This window comes from Eschscholzia californica, unplaced genomic scaffold (genome assembly GCF_041429995.1).
Source record: "Eschscholzia californica isolate CP2 unplaced genomic scaffold, dmEscCali1.0.p SCAF_3, whole genome shotgun sequence".
Classification (NCBI taxonomy): domain Eukaryota; kingdom Viridiplantae; phylum Streptophyta; class Magnoliopsida; order Ranunculales; family Papaveraceae; genus Eschscholzia; species Eschscholzia californica.
This window is the reverse complement of record NW_028238420.1, coordinates 58,310,102-58,331,129: the sequence shown is the minus strand read 5'-3', so window position 1 is coordinate 58,331,129 and position 21,028 is coordinate 58,310,102. Positions and strand designations below refer to the sequence as shown.

General features: G+C 35.6%; 2 protein-coding genes across 12 annotated transcripts in view; both read left to right on the top strand.

The window, feature by feature from the left end:
* The first annotated feature begins 337 nt into the window (after positions 1–337).
* LOC147552451 (TOM1-like protein 5) overlaps positions 338–21,028 on the top strand; it is a 23,266-nt gene continuing 2,575 nt past the window's right edge. The window contains exons 1-11 of one of the 4 annotated variants that reach the window (XM_086666271.1): positions 356–470; positions 1,351–1,477; positions 2,141–2,219; positions 2,784–2,882; positions 2,998–3,108; positions 3,663–3,820; positions 4,264–4,339; positions 5,267–5,352; positions 5,568–5,729; positions 6,064–6,216; positions 6,928–7,381. In XM_086666271.1, coding sequence (XP_086522397.1) covers positions 1,356–1,477; positions 2,141–2,219; positions 2,784–2,882; positions 2,998–3,108; positions 3,663–3,820; positions 4,264–4,339; positions 5,267–5,352; positions 5,568–5,729; positions 6,064–6,216; positions 6,928–6,943 — 1,062 coding nt within the window. In that variant the 5' untranslated portion in view covers positions 356–470; positions 1,351–1,355 and the 3' untranslated portion in view covers positions 6,944–7,381. Of the gene's footprint in view, positions 471–1,350; positions 1,478–2,140; positions 2,220–2,783; positions 2,883–2,997; positions 3,109–3,662; positions 3,821–4,263; positions 4,340–5,266; positions 5,353–5,567; positions 5,730–6,063; positions 6,306–6,927; positions 7,382–14,169; positions 14,256–14,475; positions 14,638–14,965; positions 15,537–21,028 lie in introns of those variants that run through there. The other 3 variants (XM_086666269.1, XM_086666268.1, XM_086666270.1) reach the window with 3 other exon arrangements.
* LOC147552449 (TOM1-like protein 5) overlaps positions 12,516–21,028 on the top strand; it is a 25,652-nt gene continuing 17,139 nt past the window's right edge. For 2 of the 8 annotated variants that reach the window (XM_086666266.1, XM_086666260.1), the window contains exons 1-2: positions 12,516–12,827; positions 12,996–13,112. The gene's annotated coding sequence lies outside the window, so the exon portion shown is untranslated. Of the gene's footprint in view, positions 12,859–12,995; positions 13,113–21,028 lie in introns of all 8 variants that reach the window. The other 6 variants (XM_086666258.1, XM_086666264.1, XM_086666256.1 and 3 more) reach the window with 6 other exon arrangements.

The window sequence follows — 21,028 nt, the reverse complement described above, 5'->3', positions numbered from 1 at the left end:
TTTTGTTAAAAAGAGAGTGTTTTTTTAATGTTTGAAGGTCGCCGGCCGGCGACCTCCTCGGAGAAGAAAGAGGTGAGGTGGAGAGAGGTGAGGTGGCGAGATGTGAGGTGGATAGAGAGGTGAGGTGGAAGAGAGGTGGAAAGAGAAGTTTGCTAATTAATTTTATTTTGAAAAAATATATATAGGAAGGGTACTTATGACATTTAAACTCAAAAAGGGGGTCATATTTGAATTTATGAAAATAGGGGGCCATAAAGGAAGTTGGTCACAAAGTAGGGGGCCAAATAGGAATTAACTCATATATAATACAGTACAGTTCCTCTTTCCTTCCGAGTTCTTTTTTTTTTTGGTTGAAACTTCCTTCAGAGTTCTTTTCTTTTTATTGAAACTTCCTTCAGAGTTCATTGGGGGAAAAGAAAATAAGTTGCTCTTGATCTTCATTCAGCAGACAGCAATCGTCAACTTATTTGGTAAGTTAACAACAACTATCATTGATCTAGTTGATTCTATTTGGTTTTGTTGTTCCTGCAAAAGTCTTCATTTGAGATGCTAGAGGAGATTTTTCAATTTCAATGTCCATATATGTTTTGTCTATAAACTTGCGAAATTTAGGGTTAGATCAGGTGGTATCAAGTCAGTTAGATTTTGCATAGTGATGAGAAATTATATTTATCATTTATTGGTCTTGAGAATTTCTTCACCACAAACATGAAGATCTCCGTAGGAATGTCAACGGGTAGAGGTTCGGGTAGTGGTTCTAATTTCTAGCGGTTCTTTTTCCGGTTCCTAGCGATTCCTTTCTGCTTAGTAGAAGTTTGATTCTATAATACAATGACACAGAACACCAGAACTCATCTATCTCTAATTCAATCAAATTATTCAAAAAAAAAAAAAGAGATAGATGATCGAATTATTAAAATTTGCCACAAATTTTATTACTATATGTTCCTAGTTGCTATTAACTTTGTTATTATATACTTATATTTTAATTATCAATCACAAATGTTTTACTAAGTGAGAAACTCAAATGACGTAATTAAAATATAATTAATATAGAATAAGTAATTTAGACCTTAAAACCTAAATGTTTTACAGTCAGGTATTGAGTACCCATCTGATTCCTGACGGGTATGGCCAATTAGTATTGAAATATAATTGGTTCAAATCGGGTAATACCCGTCGGATACTAAATTTTAAACGGGTATAAAAATGAGGACCCAAAACCGGCATAAACGGTTTTGGTTTTGTTCTGCCATAAATGGGTACCCCTAGTTCTTGATGAGGGAGATTTGGAGTTTTACTAACGTAGCAGTTGATTCATGTCGAGCTTGTGACTTGTGGTTACAACAGAACAAATGGTTGAGGGCAAAGAACAAATGGCGGCTCGGTTAGTCATTTCCGCTACAAGTCATAAACTGAAGGAAGCGGATTTGATGAAAAACTTTGAAATTTGTAAAATGGTTTTACATGAGCCACGGTATGTTCGTACTTTTTATAAATTCTATTTAATGCTTGTAATGTCCATTCATATGGTATTAGAGATAAAGTTTTGCCGGCATCTATATGTTGGTGTCTTCTTTACTAGACTCACCTACCAACCTGGACTTTGGTTCTTACTATTCCTACCTGATATCTAAATTGTTTCTAGCCATGAGTTCCCATATGACATTAGCTCCTTTGGGTGGGGTGGGCCATCAATCATCATGTGCGAGGTCTCTGAGTGCCCATCATACCACATGGTCGTTGCACCAGGTTGATCGAGACTCAAGTTTTCGGATATGGCACCTGCGCCCATCTTCCAGACCTTAGTGGCTCTATGTCCGGCCGTGTGTGGTGTGTGTGCGATTTCAACAAACGGATTGAATCGTAGAGTTGCCAATGAGAAATGTTGAACACCATGACTTAATTTAATAGAAGCAAAAATGATTCTGGAAAATAACTAAAGTAGTTTGATCTGTGGATCATGTTTAACTTCATTCTTCAATATGGATCAAGATCACATATTTGACTTGCTGTCAAGCAAGACGGCCGTAACAATTGTTTCCTTTCCACGCATGATGAGACGGATAATTGCTTAGCTCAGGAAATGGTATTTGTGTACTTGAATTTGTTTACCAAAAGTTTGTTGCTTTGTGTACAGGCAGGCTAGAAATGTCGCAGAAGCTGTTAAACAACGTCTGGGGCATAGTAACTCACATATTGCGTTTCTTGCTGTCCAAGTGAGTGCAGTTTATGTTCTACATATGGACATTTTATATCAGATAGAGTTGTTCACTTGTATGTTGTAGTGCGCCATTCTCTTAACAATGCGAGGATATAGTTTTGTATCCTTGAGATCCATGTTTTACATTTTGATAGAGGCGTACGCCCCAAGGCGCGCCTCACAGCGATTTTGTATGTTTTCGCCTTCAGGCATACACATCTATAGAGAAAACATATGGTACAAGCATTGATTAAGTTTAGGCAATATAAGAAGTAACGACATTTATATTTCTTGTTCATTAAACACTTTAAGTCTTTATATTAATGTAGCAAAGTAAAATAAAGATGATATTATGTTATCTTTTCATAGTAGGAGTATCCTTTTTTTCTTCTAAAGAATAAGTTTACGACTTTTACACTTCGAGGTCTATGCCCTGAGGCGGAAAAAACGTTCTTCTAAACATTGTTTAAGATGCCATAAACGAGTCATAGAAGAGGAAATGCGACGGCCGACGAGTATGTTTACTCTAAGGTCAAGCAGAGCTAACTTTACTATCTTGTACTTTCACCTGATTTTGCAGTTATTGGATATGCTGATGACTAATTGTGGAGAAAATTCACAAACCCAGGTGATAGATACAGGAATTCTTCCAATTCTAGTCAAGATAGTGAAGAACAAAGTGGGTACCATTATGCATCCTTACGCAGTTCCGAACTTTTGACTGGTTTTAATGCCAAATTTTTATGGTTTTCGTATTTCATTGAGAAGCTTAATTATTGTAAGTTCTGTAACAGTCTGATCTACCAGTAAGAGAGAAGATACTTCTTCTTCTAGAAGCCATGCAGACGTCCCACGGTGGTGCATCTGGAAAGTACCCTCAGTACCATGCTGCGTATAGTGAGTTGGTAGGTACAACTAGAACACTTAGTGGTTGATAAATTACATCAAATGCCATTCTATCATAGATGCTGAAAATAAAATCTATTATACAGAAGGTGTTATTGGAGTTGCCTGTAAAAAGTATTACAAACTATATAAAGTAACTTTCTGTCGTTTCTATTTCACTTTTTTTTGGAAGTTAGCTGTGCACTTCATGCGTTGACTTTCTTTTAAGCATGAGTTGCATGTCTTTCCAATTGTTTCTTGCATGCGGAAAAGCAAACCATGCTCTAGAGACTCTAGATACTCGATATACAGGTGGTGATAGTGAAATCCTGCTAAATGCTGAACTTACACCAGTAAATTTGATAAGCGCTACAAGTCACCTTGAGAAATATGTGAACTTAAAGTTGATCTATCAGTACCCTATGTCGTTCATTGTATACCTCTATGATAATAAAAATCTGGAAGCTTCATAAATGTCGTCACATCATTATCCTGCTTGAGCACTTAAGGACTACTATGACCTTCTATGAAGTATGGATAACATGTAATGAATGATTTTTTTTTTGTTTTTCAGTGTAAAGGGGTAAAGTTCACTCAAACGCTAAGGGTACTCCCCTTAGATATTTCTACTCCAGAAGCACACGTAAATATTGTATTTGAAGAGAAGGTTGTTCCTCCAAAACTTGAAAAAGTTGTGAAGAGATCAGATTATCAAATTGAGTCGGAGTTAAGGTATTACTAAAACTTTCTGTCACTTATATCATTTTTAGGTTGTTGTCCTTGCCTATATTTCATTCTCTGAGTTATTGGTGTAAGTGACGACAACATGAGTGGGGTCTGCTGCTAGAAGTTAGTAGTATTATTTGTAGTTTAGCATCCAAAGAAATAAGAGTTTCTACTTATTGGAAGTAGTAGAGAATTGTTAATAAATCAATCAAACTCTCTACAACTAGAGGGTGAGTTTTAGCTTGGTTTAGGGTCCACTCAGGAAGGTTTTGGACATCATGAACATTGGCATAGGCGCATAGCAAGGGCAGCAGCTGAACATATTTTTGTAGCCACAATTAATAACATATTTTGGATGCTTACATATTATTAAAAAAAAACAACTATAAGTTGAGTAACTCCGTTGGGAATATAGATTATTTCTTTGTTGACACTCTTCTCTCTTACAGTATAATCCAGGAAGCTAATTCCGAGCTCGAGATTCTTGGAGAAGTTTTGGATGCTATTGGTACTCGACATCTTGAGGTATCAGGATTAGTAAACTTCCTTTCAGTAGAACTGACAGATAAATCTAGCATGTGTTTCAATATTTAGAACTTTTAATATTTTTCTTGCTTCAAAATGTCTCTTGTGTTTATAATGCCAAAAGAACCTATTACTTCAGACACCGAGACTAATTATATCAAACTTGTCGATTACTTAATAAACTCAATTTCTCAAATTAGTTGAAGGGTAAAATAATTTTAGAGAAATTTTTTGAACTTCTCATGTATGAGGTGCATTATCTTAGGAGGCTTATTTATAGTCTGGCCTAGTTATTCTCAAAACTCCCCATGAACATATCGTAGTATCATTCACATGCAATTTAGCATCACAGATCTTTTAGTAGCTTTAAGGACAAAAATTCCTTCTTTTGTGAAGATTTTACTATTTTAGAGCCAAAATAGGCATGCTTTACCCGTGTGGGAATTTCGAAACAGAGCAATCTTTACAGGTGATAGAATATACTTTGGAACTTATTTCCCCTTACACTCATGCAGTAACATGGGCATTTGGGAAGTTAGAAATAGAGCAATCTTCAACGGTGATAGATTATCCTCTGAGAACATCAAATTGTGTTCCCTATCTTTGCTAATTTATTGGGATAAGAGACGAAATTTGACGTTCTCGCTGTCTTTTATTGAGCTAAGAGACGAAATTGACCACAACGCAGAAGCAATTTGGGAACTTAGTAATCTTTTCTATCCTGAAGGAATTCTTTTTGCATTTTTTTCTTAACTTTGAGCTTAATAGATCAATCGTTTCCCAATTATTCCCATAAAGTAACAATCTTATGCTCTACTATTACGGCTCTTTCCATGTAGTTGATCTTCTAATAGTTGAGAAGGAAATATGTAGTACTGTAGTTCTAGTAGTTAAAGAGAAGATAACACTACTTCATTGCATTTTTAGGCAGCAAACGATGGATTGATGTTGGATCTTGTGGAACAATGTACAATTCAAAAGCTAAAATTAATACATCTCGTGGAGACTTCTCGGTAAGGCTTTCGTTTCCATGTATCTATTTTGAATGTTCTCTTATGCATCTTCGAGAAAAGAAGGATTATGTATAAGAATATCACGAGTAGAACTTTTTGAGAAAATAATAATGTTTAAACTTTTCAAGTCCAAGACATCTTATAAGATGAGAAGCACAAAAAACTATTGGACTGTGCTTTTATGTTACATTACATAATTACATATAATTTGACAGGGACGAGAAAGTGGTTTCTTGGGCAATTGAATTGAACGAAAAGCTGCATAAAGTTCTTTCCCGACATGAAGCGCTTCGTTCACCTCGAGTTAGCTCTGCTGCCTCACATTTTGTTTATGACAAACCCGAGAAGGAAGAGGATGACGAGCAGCTTCTCTGCAGGTATTCTTCCCTTGATATCCTCTCGCTGTATTAACAAATAGTCGTTATAACTTATATGTTTAGATGAAAACGTAATGCTGGAATAGTGAGTTCTTTTTTTCCTGTGAAGTGCTAACGTGGTTTTGTTATCGTAATTGACACACTTACAATTATGTAATGTGAGAAATACTTATAAGTTTCTCTCAACATGTTCTTGTGATTGTGTCAATCACATTAATCATTACCCAATTACTGATTATACGATGCTTCTCCCATCCAATCATTAAAAAAACTGACCTAAACCTGAAATTCTCGCCAATCTATTTAGTCTTTTCTTTTTACACTGATATTTCAGGACAACAAAAGGAAAAGCTCCCATGGGACCCGAAGATGAAAACCATCAAGAGAAGGGATTGGGTATTAGCAAGCCCATTGGACCAGAAAAGAAGCACTGTCGGCTTACACGCCCAGTGTTCAAAACCAATGGAAAGCCGGGCACCTCACTTTAGTGCTATGCTCAAAAAATCGGAAATTGGGACTAGTCGGTCGACCCGGGCCTAGCTACTAGGCGGGATGACAACGGGACCAGTCGGGTTTCATCGGTTAAACTTAAAATACAAATACATATATATATATATATATATGTATATAATTGCATATATTATTATATTTTATACTATAAATTATTACCATAATAAACATGGTTTATACATTAGAAATACAAAATTATAAATAAAATCAACTAATTATGGAAGTTATAAAATAAATCAACTAATTTTATCCAGTTAGAAGTAAGAACTTACTTAGAGAAAGAAATAAGAACAAGATGTAAAAACAATTAGAGTATAGAGAGAGAAAGAGAGATAATAAACAAGGTCGAACATACTTAGAGAGTTAGAGAGAGAAAGAGAAGAAAACATAATGATAGAGAGAGAAACTTTACTTGCAATGGAGGATTGGAGCTAGTTCTTGTTAAAGGAGTGAAGGGAAAACCCTTGAAACCTAGATCTAGGAAAATCTCGTTTCTAAAAAAAAAAACCTACCTGACCCATAAACGAGTAACTCGGGGCCTAGCCAAGTCGGCTCTAGTCGGTTCAGGCGCCGCATTACTCGCTTCTCTAAAAGGACTAGAACTTTTGACCCTAGTCGAGCGGCCACATGGGGACTAGCGTGTGATCGGGGCCCAGGCGATGCCTAGGCAGGGACTTTTAAAGCATAGCTTTAGTGAACAATAAAACAGTTTCGGATTTGTGGTAGCTGTATATATTAGTTTTACTGAGACACCATTTTCGGGTTCATAGTGTGCTGTTAATAAGAGGTCTTGTTTATCTGAAGATGCATTTTCTGTCTATAAATTTACTACAGATGGTAAAATTATTATTGCATCCAAGCTATGTGGGAGCTCCATCTTTGGGGTTTGGGATGTTGGAATGGCATTGTCATGGTGCGGTTTAGGTGACTTTTATATCCACCTAGACCTTTTACAAGCATGTATATATAGACATAGGTTGTTGTGTATGATATGAGGGAAATAATTTCATGGAAATAAAGGAGTCCATGGAAAACAAGAGGTCTTTCGTTTGTTAGTCATTTATTATTCTGCGAAATTACTATTTCTATTATTTGGTTGACAAACTTCTACAATATAATATTCAATTAAGAATTTTTGTTCACTCTTTATGTAGTCAAAAATGACATTTTTACTTTTATGTTGTCAAAATTACATTTTCATCTTTATATTGTCTAAATTACACTTTAACTCTTATGTTTTCAAAATGACAACATAAGAATAAAAAAGAAATTTTACTAATATAAAAAGGTAAAATTGCATTTTAATGTAAGAATGTGGACATGCCATTTTTACAAGACAAGGGTAAGAATATCCTTCAGACCACATAAGGTTAAAATGTCATTTTGATATTATCATGGGTAAAATTGACATTTTGACAACATAAGGGTAAAATGTCAATTTGATATTATAAAAGAGAAAAATGTCAATTTAATATTATAAAAGGGTAAAAATGTAATTTTGCCTATATAAAGTCAAAATATCACTTTGACAACTTTGTAAACATGTCATTTGATAAGAAGGACAAAAATGTCATTTGCTCCATATATGTTAAAAATGTCATTTTGAACATATATGGAGACAAATATTAGATTTCAGGGTCTGAATATATTAAAATATTTTTATTTCGATTTTTGACTTTCCATGGAAACTAATTCCGAAGGAGAGCAAGGAATTAAAAGTGGACTATTTCATGGAAATAGATTCCGTAAGGAATTAAAGCCATGGAATTGTACTTCGTATCAAACGGTGGAAATACTTATTTCCATGGAAATGGGAGATATCAAACACACTCATAAGTTTACTTTTTTTTGTTGAAAGTAGACGTAGTTTTACCAAGGTCGGTGTTTCGGGGAAACAAGAAAAGTTTCCGGAGAAAAAGGTTGAAAACTTAAAAAAATTCACCAGACGCACCCTCGATTGCTAAAACCCTAAATCTCCACAGTACCTTCACCCCTTCACGATGAACAGTAAAATTCATCCTGTACTTGCATCTCCCTTCTCTTCTTCAAACCGATTTCTTCTTTCAATTATAGCTCACTCTCAATTGGAATCATGGTCATCTGTAATTGAAGCTCAAGGTCTCTCTCTCTCTCCAGATGTTCATTTTCATTATGAAAATGTTGTTTCTTTTTTTGATTTCTCATACTTCATAGTCCGTAATCTTTGAAATTGTTATTTAGGTAAATCTTATTTTGTGATTTGTTTTACATAAAAACAGAAAGAGTGAGTTGGTCGAGAAGGTTGCTTTTCCTTCCCGCAGCTATTACATTTGGTCGGGAAAAAGATATCTTTACAGTAATAACATGGAGTTAGTCCCTTCTACTTCCAGGGTATTGGAAATGATACCTTCCTATCCGAAAATTTGGGTTTTTGAACCCAAAATTTGGGCCCAAATACGAAATAAAACCCAGCCCGGAATAATAACCCACCCAAAACCCAACACTCAAATATTATCCTAAATTAAACCCAAATACGGATCTCTAGACGTCATCCCTCCCAAAAACGCATCTCTAAAAACTCCTCTAATTTCATATTCCCTCTTTTACCCTCCTATATACATACTCAACAACCCACCTATTAATTCATTTTTCATTTTTCATTCTCTCTCTAAACCAAAACCCTAAATGTTTGAAATAGAATCCCAAATGTTTTCAACATAACTGTAAATGTCTCCAAAACCCCTCAGAATGCTTAACGACGAACATTAGTTTTTTTACCAAGTAAAACCCCAAAAAATCATCAACAAACCCCTAAATGTTTGAAACAGAACCCAAAATGTTTTTAACACAACTTTAAATTTTTCCCAAAACCCCCAAAATGTTTGACGAAGAATAAAAGTTTTTTTACCAAGTAAAACACCCAAAAATCACCAACAATACCCTAAATGTTTGAAACAAAATCCCAAATGTCTTCACATAACTGTAAATGTCTCCAAAAACCACCAAAATGCTTAACGGAGAACAATAACTTTTTTACCAAGTAAAACACCCAAAAATCATCAACAAACCCCTAAATTTTTTAAAACAGAATCCAAAATGTCTTCAGCATAACTTTAAATTTTTCCCAAAATCCTAAAATGCTTAACGAAGAACAAAAGATTTTTTACCAAGTAAAACACCCAAAAATCATCAACAAAACCCTAAATGTTTGAAACAGAATCCCAAATGTCTTCAACATAACTGTAAATGTCTCTAAAAACCCCCAAAATGCTAAACGAAGAACAACAGTTTTTTACTAAGTAAAACACCCAAAAATCATCAACAAACCCTTAAATGTTTGAAACAGAACCCAAAATGTCTCCATGAAAAATTAGCAACATTAAGAGTAACAGTGAAATACTAAAACATTTTTAAATATGTTGACAACATCTGTACAAGAATTAATACGATTCACAAAAATGCGTCCAACCAGGTTAGTATAAACATTGTGAACAATGTTCACAACATATAAAACCTAATTTAGAGCAATTCAGAATGTGCAAAAAAAATTTCATTAATACAGAAAAAAGTCTGATTTTCTATGACTTTTTCCTTAATAACCGGGCCAGCTTTTTGTGAACATTAAGAGAGAGAAAGTCTGATTTTTGCTTAATAACCGGGTCAGCTTTTATGATTTGATGGGTGGGTGGTTGGTTTGTCTCGTTTTTTGTGAAAAGAGGGAAAGAAAAAAGTGACTGGGATTTGTTTGAGGGATATAAGTGGATGTCATTTGTGTAGGGGGGGAGGGTAACATGGTATTTTCATCTTTTGCCTTTTTTGAGTTATTATTCCGTTTGGGAGCTCGAACCATGAAGAGAGTAGAAAGAGAGGGAGAGAGACAGAGAGAAAGGGATGACTACGGGAGTCAGGGTCGCAGGACCTGATGGTCGTCGGAGTTGTCGGCAGTGAAGATGGAGGAAGAAAATAAATGGGAAGTAATTGGAAGAAACAAAAACAATTTGTTTCCACCCAAAACTTTGTACCTCGAAATTTTTTCTTATTTCCCCCAAATATCGACCTTTGTTGATTTGGGATTTGTATAATATGGCGAGTTAATATATTTAGGTTTATTGGTTTGGGTTTGTATAAATTAAGATGGCAAGTGAAATGAATCAATAAGAGATTGTTGTGGGATTTAATATAATTTTGTTGTGTGTGCTCTCTACTTGTATTCTTATTATTACTAGGGTATATCTCGTGTCCTAAGGCGCACACACTTGTATCAATCAAATGTTACGAAATTTATTGTTATATTTTATAGAAAGAGATAAATTTTTATTAGTTATTATTTTTTTGTATTATTTTTTTATTTATTTTCTCTTAAATTAGTTATTATTTTATTGAGAGAGAGATATTTTAATTTCTTTTTTTAACCCTTGAAATTTATTTTGTTTGTTTTTTTCTTTAATTAGTATTTTTATTTCTAAGAAGAAAATGATTATTGTTTTTTAAATAGGTAACTTTATTTCTACGAAGGACTATATTTTAAATTTTGAGAAGGGCTTCTAGACAATATCCTTTATTACAAAAGGATGTTTGTCCGAGTCATTGTTTTCCCTTCTGTTTTATTATATAGATGTTTTCATTCTCTCATATACTACAAAAGATCAAGTGAGATATTACACCTTGTCAACGCAATTGTCTTGCGTCACGAAGGTGTATAAGAAGTTGTAAAGTTGTGTTATTATTTAATTCAAAATTAGACGAAAATATTGTTAAGAGGGAGGGCATTTTCGTCCTCATTCACACATGTGATACGTACTAGCGAAATTTAACTGGACTTTAACGTTTCCGTCCATAAGGGTATAAAATGGAAAGTAAATACAAATTGGGGACTAAATGAACATTGGACACATATGTGGGCAAATTTGACTTATGGAAACAAATTGGAAAAATGAGCATTTGGTCCAAATTTTGGGGTTAATGCGCGTTCAGTCCAAACTCGAACAAAAATGCGTTTTCAGTCCAAAATGTCAGGACATCTCACACTTTTCTGGTTTTCATTTTATTTATCCCTTTTTTACCCCTCCACGGGAAATTTTCGTGTTTTCTGACAATCTGACGGACGACAACGAAGCAATTAATTCCCCATGCATGACGTAATGTCAGAGAAACATTCAGATTTTTTGAAAATTCAAAAATGACGCCATTTTTTGACGAAATTTCAGCCAATTTTTTTGGATCCCGCCCATTATATTTTGTTTCAACTCTTCTTTTCTTCTTATTTATACATCCAAAAATCTTCTTCATCATTCTTATTTTGTTTCACATTTTATCTTCTTCATCTCTTTCAATCTCTAAAAACATCAAAGTTTTATGTTCTTTCTCTCTCTAAAAGTTTTATGTTCTTATTTTTCTTCTTCATCATTCTTATTTGTTTCACATTTTATCTTCTTCATCTTTAAAAACATCAAAGTACATAACCAAATGGCCAGTGCACAGAACCATTCCCGGTACAGAAGAAAATTCTCAGTTAAAAAGTGTTTAGTACTGAACCAAATGGCCAGTACACAAAACAATTCCCGGTGCACAAGAAAATTCCCAGTACAAAAATGTATGGTACATAACCAAATGGCGAGTACACAGAACAATTCCCGGTACACAAGAAAATTCCCAGAACAAAAATGTCTAGTACATAACCAAACGGCCAGCACACGGAACAATTCCCGGTACACAAGATAATTCCCAGTACAAAAATCTGTAGTACATATCCAAAAAATGGCCAGTAAACTAAATACTTCTCGGTACACAAGAAAATTTCCTTGTTTGTATCAATGAAAAACTACCAAAAATGAAGAAATTTGTTCAGATTGGAAAGAGATAGGAAAAAAATCTGGAAAAAAGAACGAAATTTGTTGAGGTTAGAGAAGGAAATTTAAAAAGATTGGAGAGAGAAATATGTGTGGGAGAAAATAAAAAAGAAATAAACAATAAATCTAGAAAAAAGAACGAAAATGGCAGGTTGGTAAATTTTGTAATGGCAATTCTGTAAATTCGTGGAAAGTACAAGGTTTGATGTCAGGTGCGTCAGACTATTTTTCAAAAAATTTCGCATTTCTCAGAAATTTTTTGGTGGCAATTTTGTAAATTTAAGGAAAGTACACAATCTGATGGGAGGCGTGTCAGATTATTTACCGTTTCGTAAATTTCGAAAAGAAGAAGGGTGTTTCGGAAATTCCACCCCCCAGCCTGACTTGTTGGACTTGCTCGACATTCTTTATCTGCCGGATACATATACTGGGGCTAAAGTCCAAACACGCCTTGTTGGATGCTGTCTACTTTCTCTCTCTTCCTTAATTTTCTATGCTTTTTCCAAAACGGCGAAGGGCGGTGACTCATCATCCAGATATAATCCTAGTCTATATTCCTAGTCTTCAAACAAATTCATCATCATCATCAAAAGATCAAATCGACCACCGAAAAGAATATTTTAGCAGAACAGAGGAAAAAGGAAAACCCTAAAATCTTGGTCGAGTAGTCATAGGAATTACTAATACGTAGGATTTATTCTCGAAGAAGAAGAAAAAGACGATCGTAGTTTTCCTCTTTCACAAATGCCGAAGCAAACATGTGCTGATCTTCTTTCTCTTCATCTTCTCAAGTACTCTAATTATTAATTTACTTAATTGTTTTCTTTGAGATCTGAGCTTTTTTTATATCATTTTCAAGTACAATTTGTTGATTTATTTGATTGATGTTTGTTTGATTTTGATTTCCTAAACGTCTGATCTTCTCCAGGTTGATCAATTTGAATATATCTAAGGTTTAGTTCAATTGGAAACTCTAGAAAAATTCATTGAGATCCCGATAGTTTCGATACGAATTTCTTGTTTAACGACGATCGGCCGTTTTCAGGTAAGTTCAGCTAGTATTATTGAGTTCGTTTATTGTATTAGTTATGTTTCTTTGTTGTTTCATCTAATTCTTTGAGGTATGCTAGTTTTATGGCTTTAGTTTGTAAACTACTTAGGAATTAGGTTTCAAATTTAGTCAAAGCTTTGGTGGAGTTGGAGATTTTGGTTTACCTTCCATCTAAGAAGTGACATGAATTATATCAAACTCGTCGATTACTCAAAAGGTCTCTTGTTTATAATGCCAAAAGAACCTGTTACTTCAGACACCGAGACTAAATTATATCAAACTCGTCGATTACTCCTTAATAAACTCAATTTCTCAAATTAGTTGAAGGGTAAAATAATTTTAGAGAAATTTTTTGAACTTCTCATGTATGAGGTGCATTGTCTTAGCAGGCCTATTTACAGTCTGGCCTAGTTATTCTCAAAACTCCCCATGAACATATCGTAGTATCATTTCACATGCAGATTTAGCATCACATATCTTTTAGTAGCTTTAATGACAAAAATTCCTTCTTTTGTTAAGATTTTACTATTTTAGAGCCAAAACAGGCTTGATTTACCCATATGGGAACTTAGAAACAGAGCAATCTTTACGGGTGATAGAATGTACTTCATAACTTAATTCCCTTTACACTCATGCAGTAACATGGGCATTTGGGAAGTTAGAAATAGAGCAATCTTGAAAGGTGATAGAATACCTCTGGGAACATCAAATTTTGTTCCCTATCTTTGCTAATTTATTGGGATAAGAGAGGAAATTCGACGTTCTCGCTGTCTTTTGTTGAGCTAAGAGACGACATTGACCACAACGGAGAAGCAATTTGGGAACTTAGTAATCTTTTCTATCCTGGGGAAATTATTTTTGCATTTTTTGTGAACTTTGAGATTAATAGATCAGTCGTTTCCCGATTATTCCCATAAAGTAACAATCTTATGCTCCATTATTACGGTTCTTTCCATGTAGTTGATCTTCTAATAGGTGGAAAGGAAATATGTAGTACTGTAGTTCTTATAGTAGTTAAAGAGAAGATAACACTACTTTATTTGCATTTTAGGCAGCAAACAATGAATTCACATTAGGTCTCGTGGAACAATGTACCCTTCAAAAGCAACAATTGATGCATCTCATTGAGACTTCTCGGTAAGGCTTTCGTTTCCATATATCTGTTTTGAATGTTCTCTTATCCATCTTGGGAAAAAGAAAGATTATGTATAAGAATATTACAAGTAGTCAAGGAAGTAGGAAGTTTTTGAGAAAATAATGATGTTTAAACTTTTCAAGGCCAATACATCTTATAAAATGAGAAGCGCAAAAAACTATTGGCTTGTGCCTTTATGTTACATTACATATAATTTGACAGGGACGAGGAAGTGGTTTCTCGGGCAATTGAATTGAACGAAAAGCTGCATAAAGTTCTTTCTCGACATGAAGCGCTTCGTGCACCTCGAGTTAGCTCTGCTGCCTCACATTTTGTTTATGACAAACCAGAGAAGGAAGAGGATGACGAGCAGCTTCTCTGCAGGTATTCTGGCCTTGATATCCTCTCGCTGTATTAACAAATAGTCGTTATATGTTTAGATGAATACGTAATGCCGGAATAGTGAGTTCTTCTTTTCCTGCGAAGTGCTAACGTGGTTTTGTTATCGTAATTGACACACTTACAATTATGTAATGTGAGAAATACTTGCATATTTCTCTCAACATTTGTCATTGAGTCAATCACATTAACCATTACCCAATTACCGATTATACGAAGCTTCTCTCATCAAATTATTAAAAAAACTGAAGTAAGCCTAAAATTCTCGCCCATCTATTTACTATCGTCTTCTTTTTACACACTGATATTTCAGGACGGCTAAAGGAAAAGCTCCCACGGGACCCGAAGATGAAAACAATCAAGAGAAGGGATTGGGTATTAGCAAGCCCAGTGAAGCAGAAAAGAAGCACCATCGGCTTACACGCCCAGTGTTCAAAACCTATGGAAAGCCCCGCACCTCACTTTAGTGGACAATAAAACAGTTTCGGATTTGTGGTAGGTGTTTATATTAGTTTTACTGAGGCACCATTTTAGGGTTCATAGTGTGTTGTCAATAAGAGTAGGTCTTGTTTATCTGAAGGTGCATTTTCTGTGTATAAATTTAGTACAGATAGTAAAATTATTAGATTGCTTCCAAGCTATGTGGATTCCCGGCTCCGTCTTTGGGGGTTGGGGTGTTGGCATGGCATTGTCATAGTCTGGTTTAGGTTACTTTTATATCCACCTAAACCTTTTACAAGCATATATATATATAGACATAGGTTTACTGGTTTGGGATTTGTATAAGATGGCAAGTTAATATATACAGGTTTATTGGTTTGGGATTTGTATAAAGATGGCAAGTGAACTGAATTAATAAGAGATTGTTGTGGGATTTGATATAATTTTGTCGGTGATGCTACTTTCCCAAGGAGGTTGACAAGGAGTTTGACATAATGATGAGGTGGATGCCTTTCATAAGTAAGAAAGTGGATGAAAAATTTGTTTTAATCTGAGTCGTTCAATTTGAAAGGTTCAGATTTGAGTCATCCACTTTTTCACTTATGAAAAGCATCCACCTCATCATTATGTCAAACCCCTTGTCAGCCTCTTTGGGAAAATAGCATTTTCCTAATTTTGTTGTGTGTGCTCTCTACTTGTCTTCTTGTTATTATTACGTTTTCTTCTTTTAATTACTTTGTCTAATACTACAAAAGATTAAGTGAGATTTTACACCTTGTCAACATAATTGCCCTTCGGAAGGTGTATAAGAATTAAGAAGCTATAAAGTTGTGTTATCATTTAGGTTTATCTAGACATTAACTGCCAACTGTTTAGACTACAACTCAAAATGAAAATGTGTATGGCGTTGATTCTCGTTCTCGATTTTTTCGTTAAATATCAGTTAAGTGGTTCACGTGTCAATCACATGAGAGGCACAAATAACTTAGCGAAATATTTCAATTTATTTAGACATTGACCCCCATTTACTTAGCAATAGTAGGATTACCCCCCAAAAATGAGGATGTGTACAGGGTTGAGTCACATTCTTGATTTTTCCGTCAAATATCAGTAAAGTGCGTCGCATGTCAAGCAGATGCATGAGTTTTTTTTATATTTCAAGTAAAAAGTCTAAAACTAACTAAGATCTAGATTTTTTTATCTAACAATTATATATCTGAGACCTTCTCTAATCTCTCTAATCAACCAGAATTACTGAACGATTAAATACTGGTAAATTTTTTTTTTTTTGCATGTTTCCCATCAGTAGCCTATCTAATATATTTATTATTTAGCTTGATGGGTTGAACCTGTCTCGGACCCTGGATTACTTATTTTCTTTAATATTTCTGCCTTACTTGGATCGGGTTCTCGGACTAACTTCGAATTCATGTGTGAATAACTTTTTGTAGATTATGCAATTTGAGGTCTTAGATTCTTTCTTTTTTTTTGGAAATTCGACTACGATCTACCTTAGTTGTTAGAGGGCATTGATACATCATGAAATGTGATACGCACAATAACTGCCTAATGAGACCATGAATGAAAGAGGCCTAATATGGGATAAATCTTGATGGCAAACTGCTTCCACCAAGACTCGATCCCACGACCTCATGGGTTTAAGAGGGGTGTCCACCCATTGCACACCAAAGGCTGGTGGGCGAGGTCTTAGATTCTTATGTTGGTTACATTCGGATGAGTTTTCCATCGTGTAAACTATCTCTGAAAACCTATAAAAATAAAAGGAATACGAAACCGCACGCGAAGTACTTAATTGATATCTGATGAAAAAAATCGAGAATGAGAGTCAATCCTAAACATATTTTTGTTTTTGGGAGTGTAGTCATAATATCAGTAAATAATTGGGAGTCAATGTCTAAATAACCTAAATATTTCATGAATGGTATTTTTGTCACGAGTCACGCATGTGGTTGACACATGAACCACTTCAATGATATTTGCCGGAAAAATTGAGAATGGGTCAACTGTGTATTTTCATTTTGAGAGTGTAGTCCTAATATTGCTAAATAATGAGGGTCAATGTCTAAACAACTCTATTATTTAATTCAAAATTAGACGAAAATATTGTTAAGAGGGATGCCATTTTCATCCTGCTTCACATATGTGATAAGCACCAGCGAAATTTAACTGGACTTTGACGTTTTCCGTCCATAAAGGTATAAGTTGGAAAGTAAAAAAACAAATTGGGGCCTAAATGAACATTTGGACACATATGTGGGCAAATTTGAGTTATGGAGACGAATTAGGGGCTAAAGTCCAAACACACCTTGTTGGATGGGCGCGTCTAAAGGCGCCTCTCCAAAATGCTATAGGGGCCTCCAATTTCTGTTTGACCGTAGTCAACACCCGACACCTATAGGCGCCCCCCACTCGGACTGACCAGTCCGAGGCTCAAAGTTTTGCCTCGCACTGGCCCAGTCTGAAATAGGTCGGACAGTCCAGTCCGATAGGACTAGGACTGGCCCAAGCCGAGGCCATCCTTTAGACTTGGGACTGATCACTCCGAGAGAAGATAGAGAAAGTAGATCTAGGGTTTCTTCATTAATGGTTTGGGCCTTCATTAATGGTGGGGTTCTTCATTACACTTGAAATTGGACAGTAGATCTAGGCTTTCTTCATCACACTTTCGAAATTGGACAACATATCTAGGAGTTCTTCATCACGCTTTCGAAGTTGGCTGGCAAAATCTAGGGTTTTCATTATGTTTTTGAGTTGGTTTAAGATAAAGAAAGTAGAGAGAGAAGGAAACCGAAAACGATTGAAAACGGGTTTAGAGTTCAGGGTTTAATCTTTTTGAAGATTGTTAGATTGAAAATAGAGAGAGAAAGAAGAAAAACGAATAAGAGAAGAAGACGATGGAGGTGCTCAAGAGGCCCCTATAGATGTTTTGGGAGGCGCCTACAGAGGGGAGACCCCTACAGTAGTTTTGGGAGGCACCTACAGCCGCTCCCTTGTTGGAAGCTGTCTACTTTCTCTCTCTTCCTTAATTTTCTAAGCATTGTTTGCCTTTTCCAAAACGGCAACGGGCAGTGACTCATCATCAGATAACTACTCATATCTAATTAATCTTGATTTTTTTTTTTTTTAAAGAAATTGACTACGATCAACGATAGTCCATTACATTTGACATTGATACATCAAAAATGTAATAAGCTCGATAACCGCCCATTCAAATTCTAACAAAATCTTGTCTATAGTCCAACTAAATTATGACCTAAAACCCAACTACATTATTTATATATCCTAATAATCTTAATTCAAATAACGAAAGATTTCCCCTGAATAAAATTGTACCTAAGCGTAACATCTCCCAAAAAAAAATGTAATTATATCATCTCCTAACAAAAGATCAACGTTTAGGTGAAACATGAGGTAATCAATTGGCGACGTTAAAATTTAAATTGTTGTAATAATGACTTATCAGAGGACGGATTCAAAGTCTCCCCTTTTATAATACAGTGCTAGTAACTTAACTCTTAAACTTGTTACTCTGCTTAAAGGCACCACCTCCTAATCTCTCTTCATCTTTTAATCCCTCCTCTTTCTCTCAATTACCAACGTTCTTCTTCACGGAAAAGAAAGAGAATACGTTTCTTCTTCATTCAGCAATCGTCAACTCCTTGGTAAGTTAACAACTTTCATTGAATCTATTTAGTTTTGGTTCTTTATGCAAAAATCTTCATTTGAGATGCTAGAGAAGGAGATTTTTCAGTTTTAGTGTCCATATGTTTTGTCTAAACTTGCCAAATTTAGGGCTAGATCAGGTGGTATCAAGTCATTTAGATTTTGCATAGTGATGAGAAATGATATTTATCATTTGTTGGTCTTGGTGAGAAGCTCTTCACGACAAACATGAAGATATCTTACTACCCAGGAAATGAACCTATATAAAATTATGGTTCTGATTTCTAGCGGTTCTTGTTCCGGTTCCTACAGATTCCTTTCTGCCTAGTAGAAGTTTGATTCTAACAGTTTTACCACAAATTTTATTATTGTATGTTTCGGAGTTGCTATTAACTTTGTTATCATTAGGGGTGGGATTTTGGCCCAGAAACTCGGAACCCGCCCACGACCGTCCGAGTCCGAAGGGTCCGTGACCGTCCGATGCCCGAATCGGTCCGTACCCGCCCGACCGAAAGATCTTAAGCGGACGGACACGGGAATAGGTCTTTACCCGGTGGTCCGACTGAGTCCGCCCGCTTATATCGTCCGCCCGACCGAACCCGTCCACACCCGTCCGTTTATCCTACCCGTTATACCCGCCCGCCTATATGATTGATTTTAAGCCTTTAGATTTGTAGAGTTAGCTACAACCATTAGATTTCAAGAGTAAAAATAAATAACCCTAGAAATCACTTTTCTTAATTTTGCCTTCGTCGTTCTACTTCTCTAGTTTCTATCTCCTCCAAAATCTCAGTATCTCATCAATAACCCGAGAATCCACAATAAACCCGTCGTAATCCATGAGAAGAAGTATAGAAACCGATCATAATCCATGAGAAATCTCAATGCTTATCTTGCGATTTTGAATTGATTTACTTTTTAGAATTGTAAAGTGGGAGTTTTAGAAAGTTGTATTTAGCGACTAAACATTTTAAATTTCGAATAAAAGTTTCTTTATTTGTTCATTAGTGACCGGTGTCCGCCCGACCGATACCCGGTTTGCCCGACTATCAAAACGGTCACGGACGGGCACTTTGTTGGAGAAAAATCCGAAATGTCCGCCCGTTTTGTCCGGATGTCCGAGTGGACACTTAGGACTCGTGTCCGTTCCGCCCGGACCGGTTGAGTTAGTGTCCGTTTCCCGCCCGTCCGGACCGATTCCCACCCCTAGTTATTATACAGTATATAATTAATATAGAATAAGTAATTTAGACCTTAAAACTTGCAAAAGTATCAGTTAATCACCTATTACAGTCGGGTATCGACTACCCAGCAGATCCTCGTCGGGTATAGCCAATTAGTACTGAAATATAATTGGTTCAAATCGGGTAATACCCGTTGGATACTAAATTCTGAACAGGTATAAAAATGAGGACCCAAAACCGCTTAAACAGTTTCGGTTTTGTTCTGCCGTAAATAGGTACCCCTAGTTCTTGATGAGTGAGATTTGGAATTTTATTAACGTAGCAGTTGATTCATGTCGAGCTTGTGACTTGTGGTTACAGCAGAACAAATGGCGGCTCAGTTAGTCATTTCAGCTACAAGTCATAAACTGAAGGAAGCGGATTTGATGAAAAACTTTGAAATTTGTGAAATGGTTTTACGTGAGCCACGGTATGTTCGTACTTTTTATTTAATGCATGTAATGTCCATTCATATGGTATTATAGATAAAGTTTTGCCGGCATCTATATGTTGGAGTCTTCTTTACTAGACTCACCAACCAACCTGGACTTTGGTTCTTACTATTCCTACTCGATATCTAAATTGTTTCTAGCCATGAGTTCCCATATGACATTTAGCTTTTTGGGTGTGGTGGGCCATCAATCATAATGTACGAGGTCTCTGAGTGCCCATCGTACCACGTGGTCGTTGCACTAGGTTGATCGAGACTCAAATTTTTTGGATTTGGCGCCTGCGCCCGTCTTCCAGCCCTTAGTGTCTCTACGTCCGGCAGTGTGTGGTGTTTGTGCGGTTTCAACAAATGGATCTTGCATTTTCAAGTGCCAGTTAGAAACAGTTGAACACCATGACTTAATTTAACAGAAATAAAAATGATTCTGGAAAATAACTTCAGTAGTTTGGTCTGTGGATCATGTTTAACTTCATTCTTCAATATGGATCAAGATCACATATTTGACTTGCTTTCTAGCAAGATGGCCGTAACAATTGTTTCCTTTCCACCCATGATGAGACAGACCATTGCTTAGTTT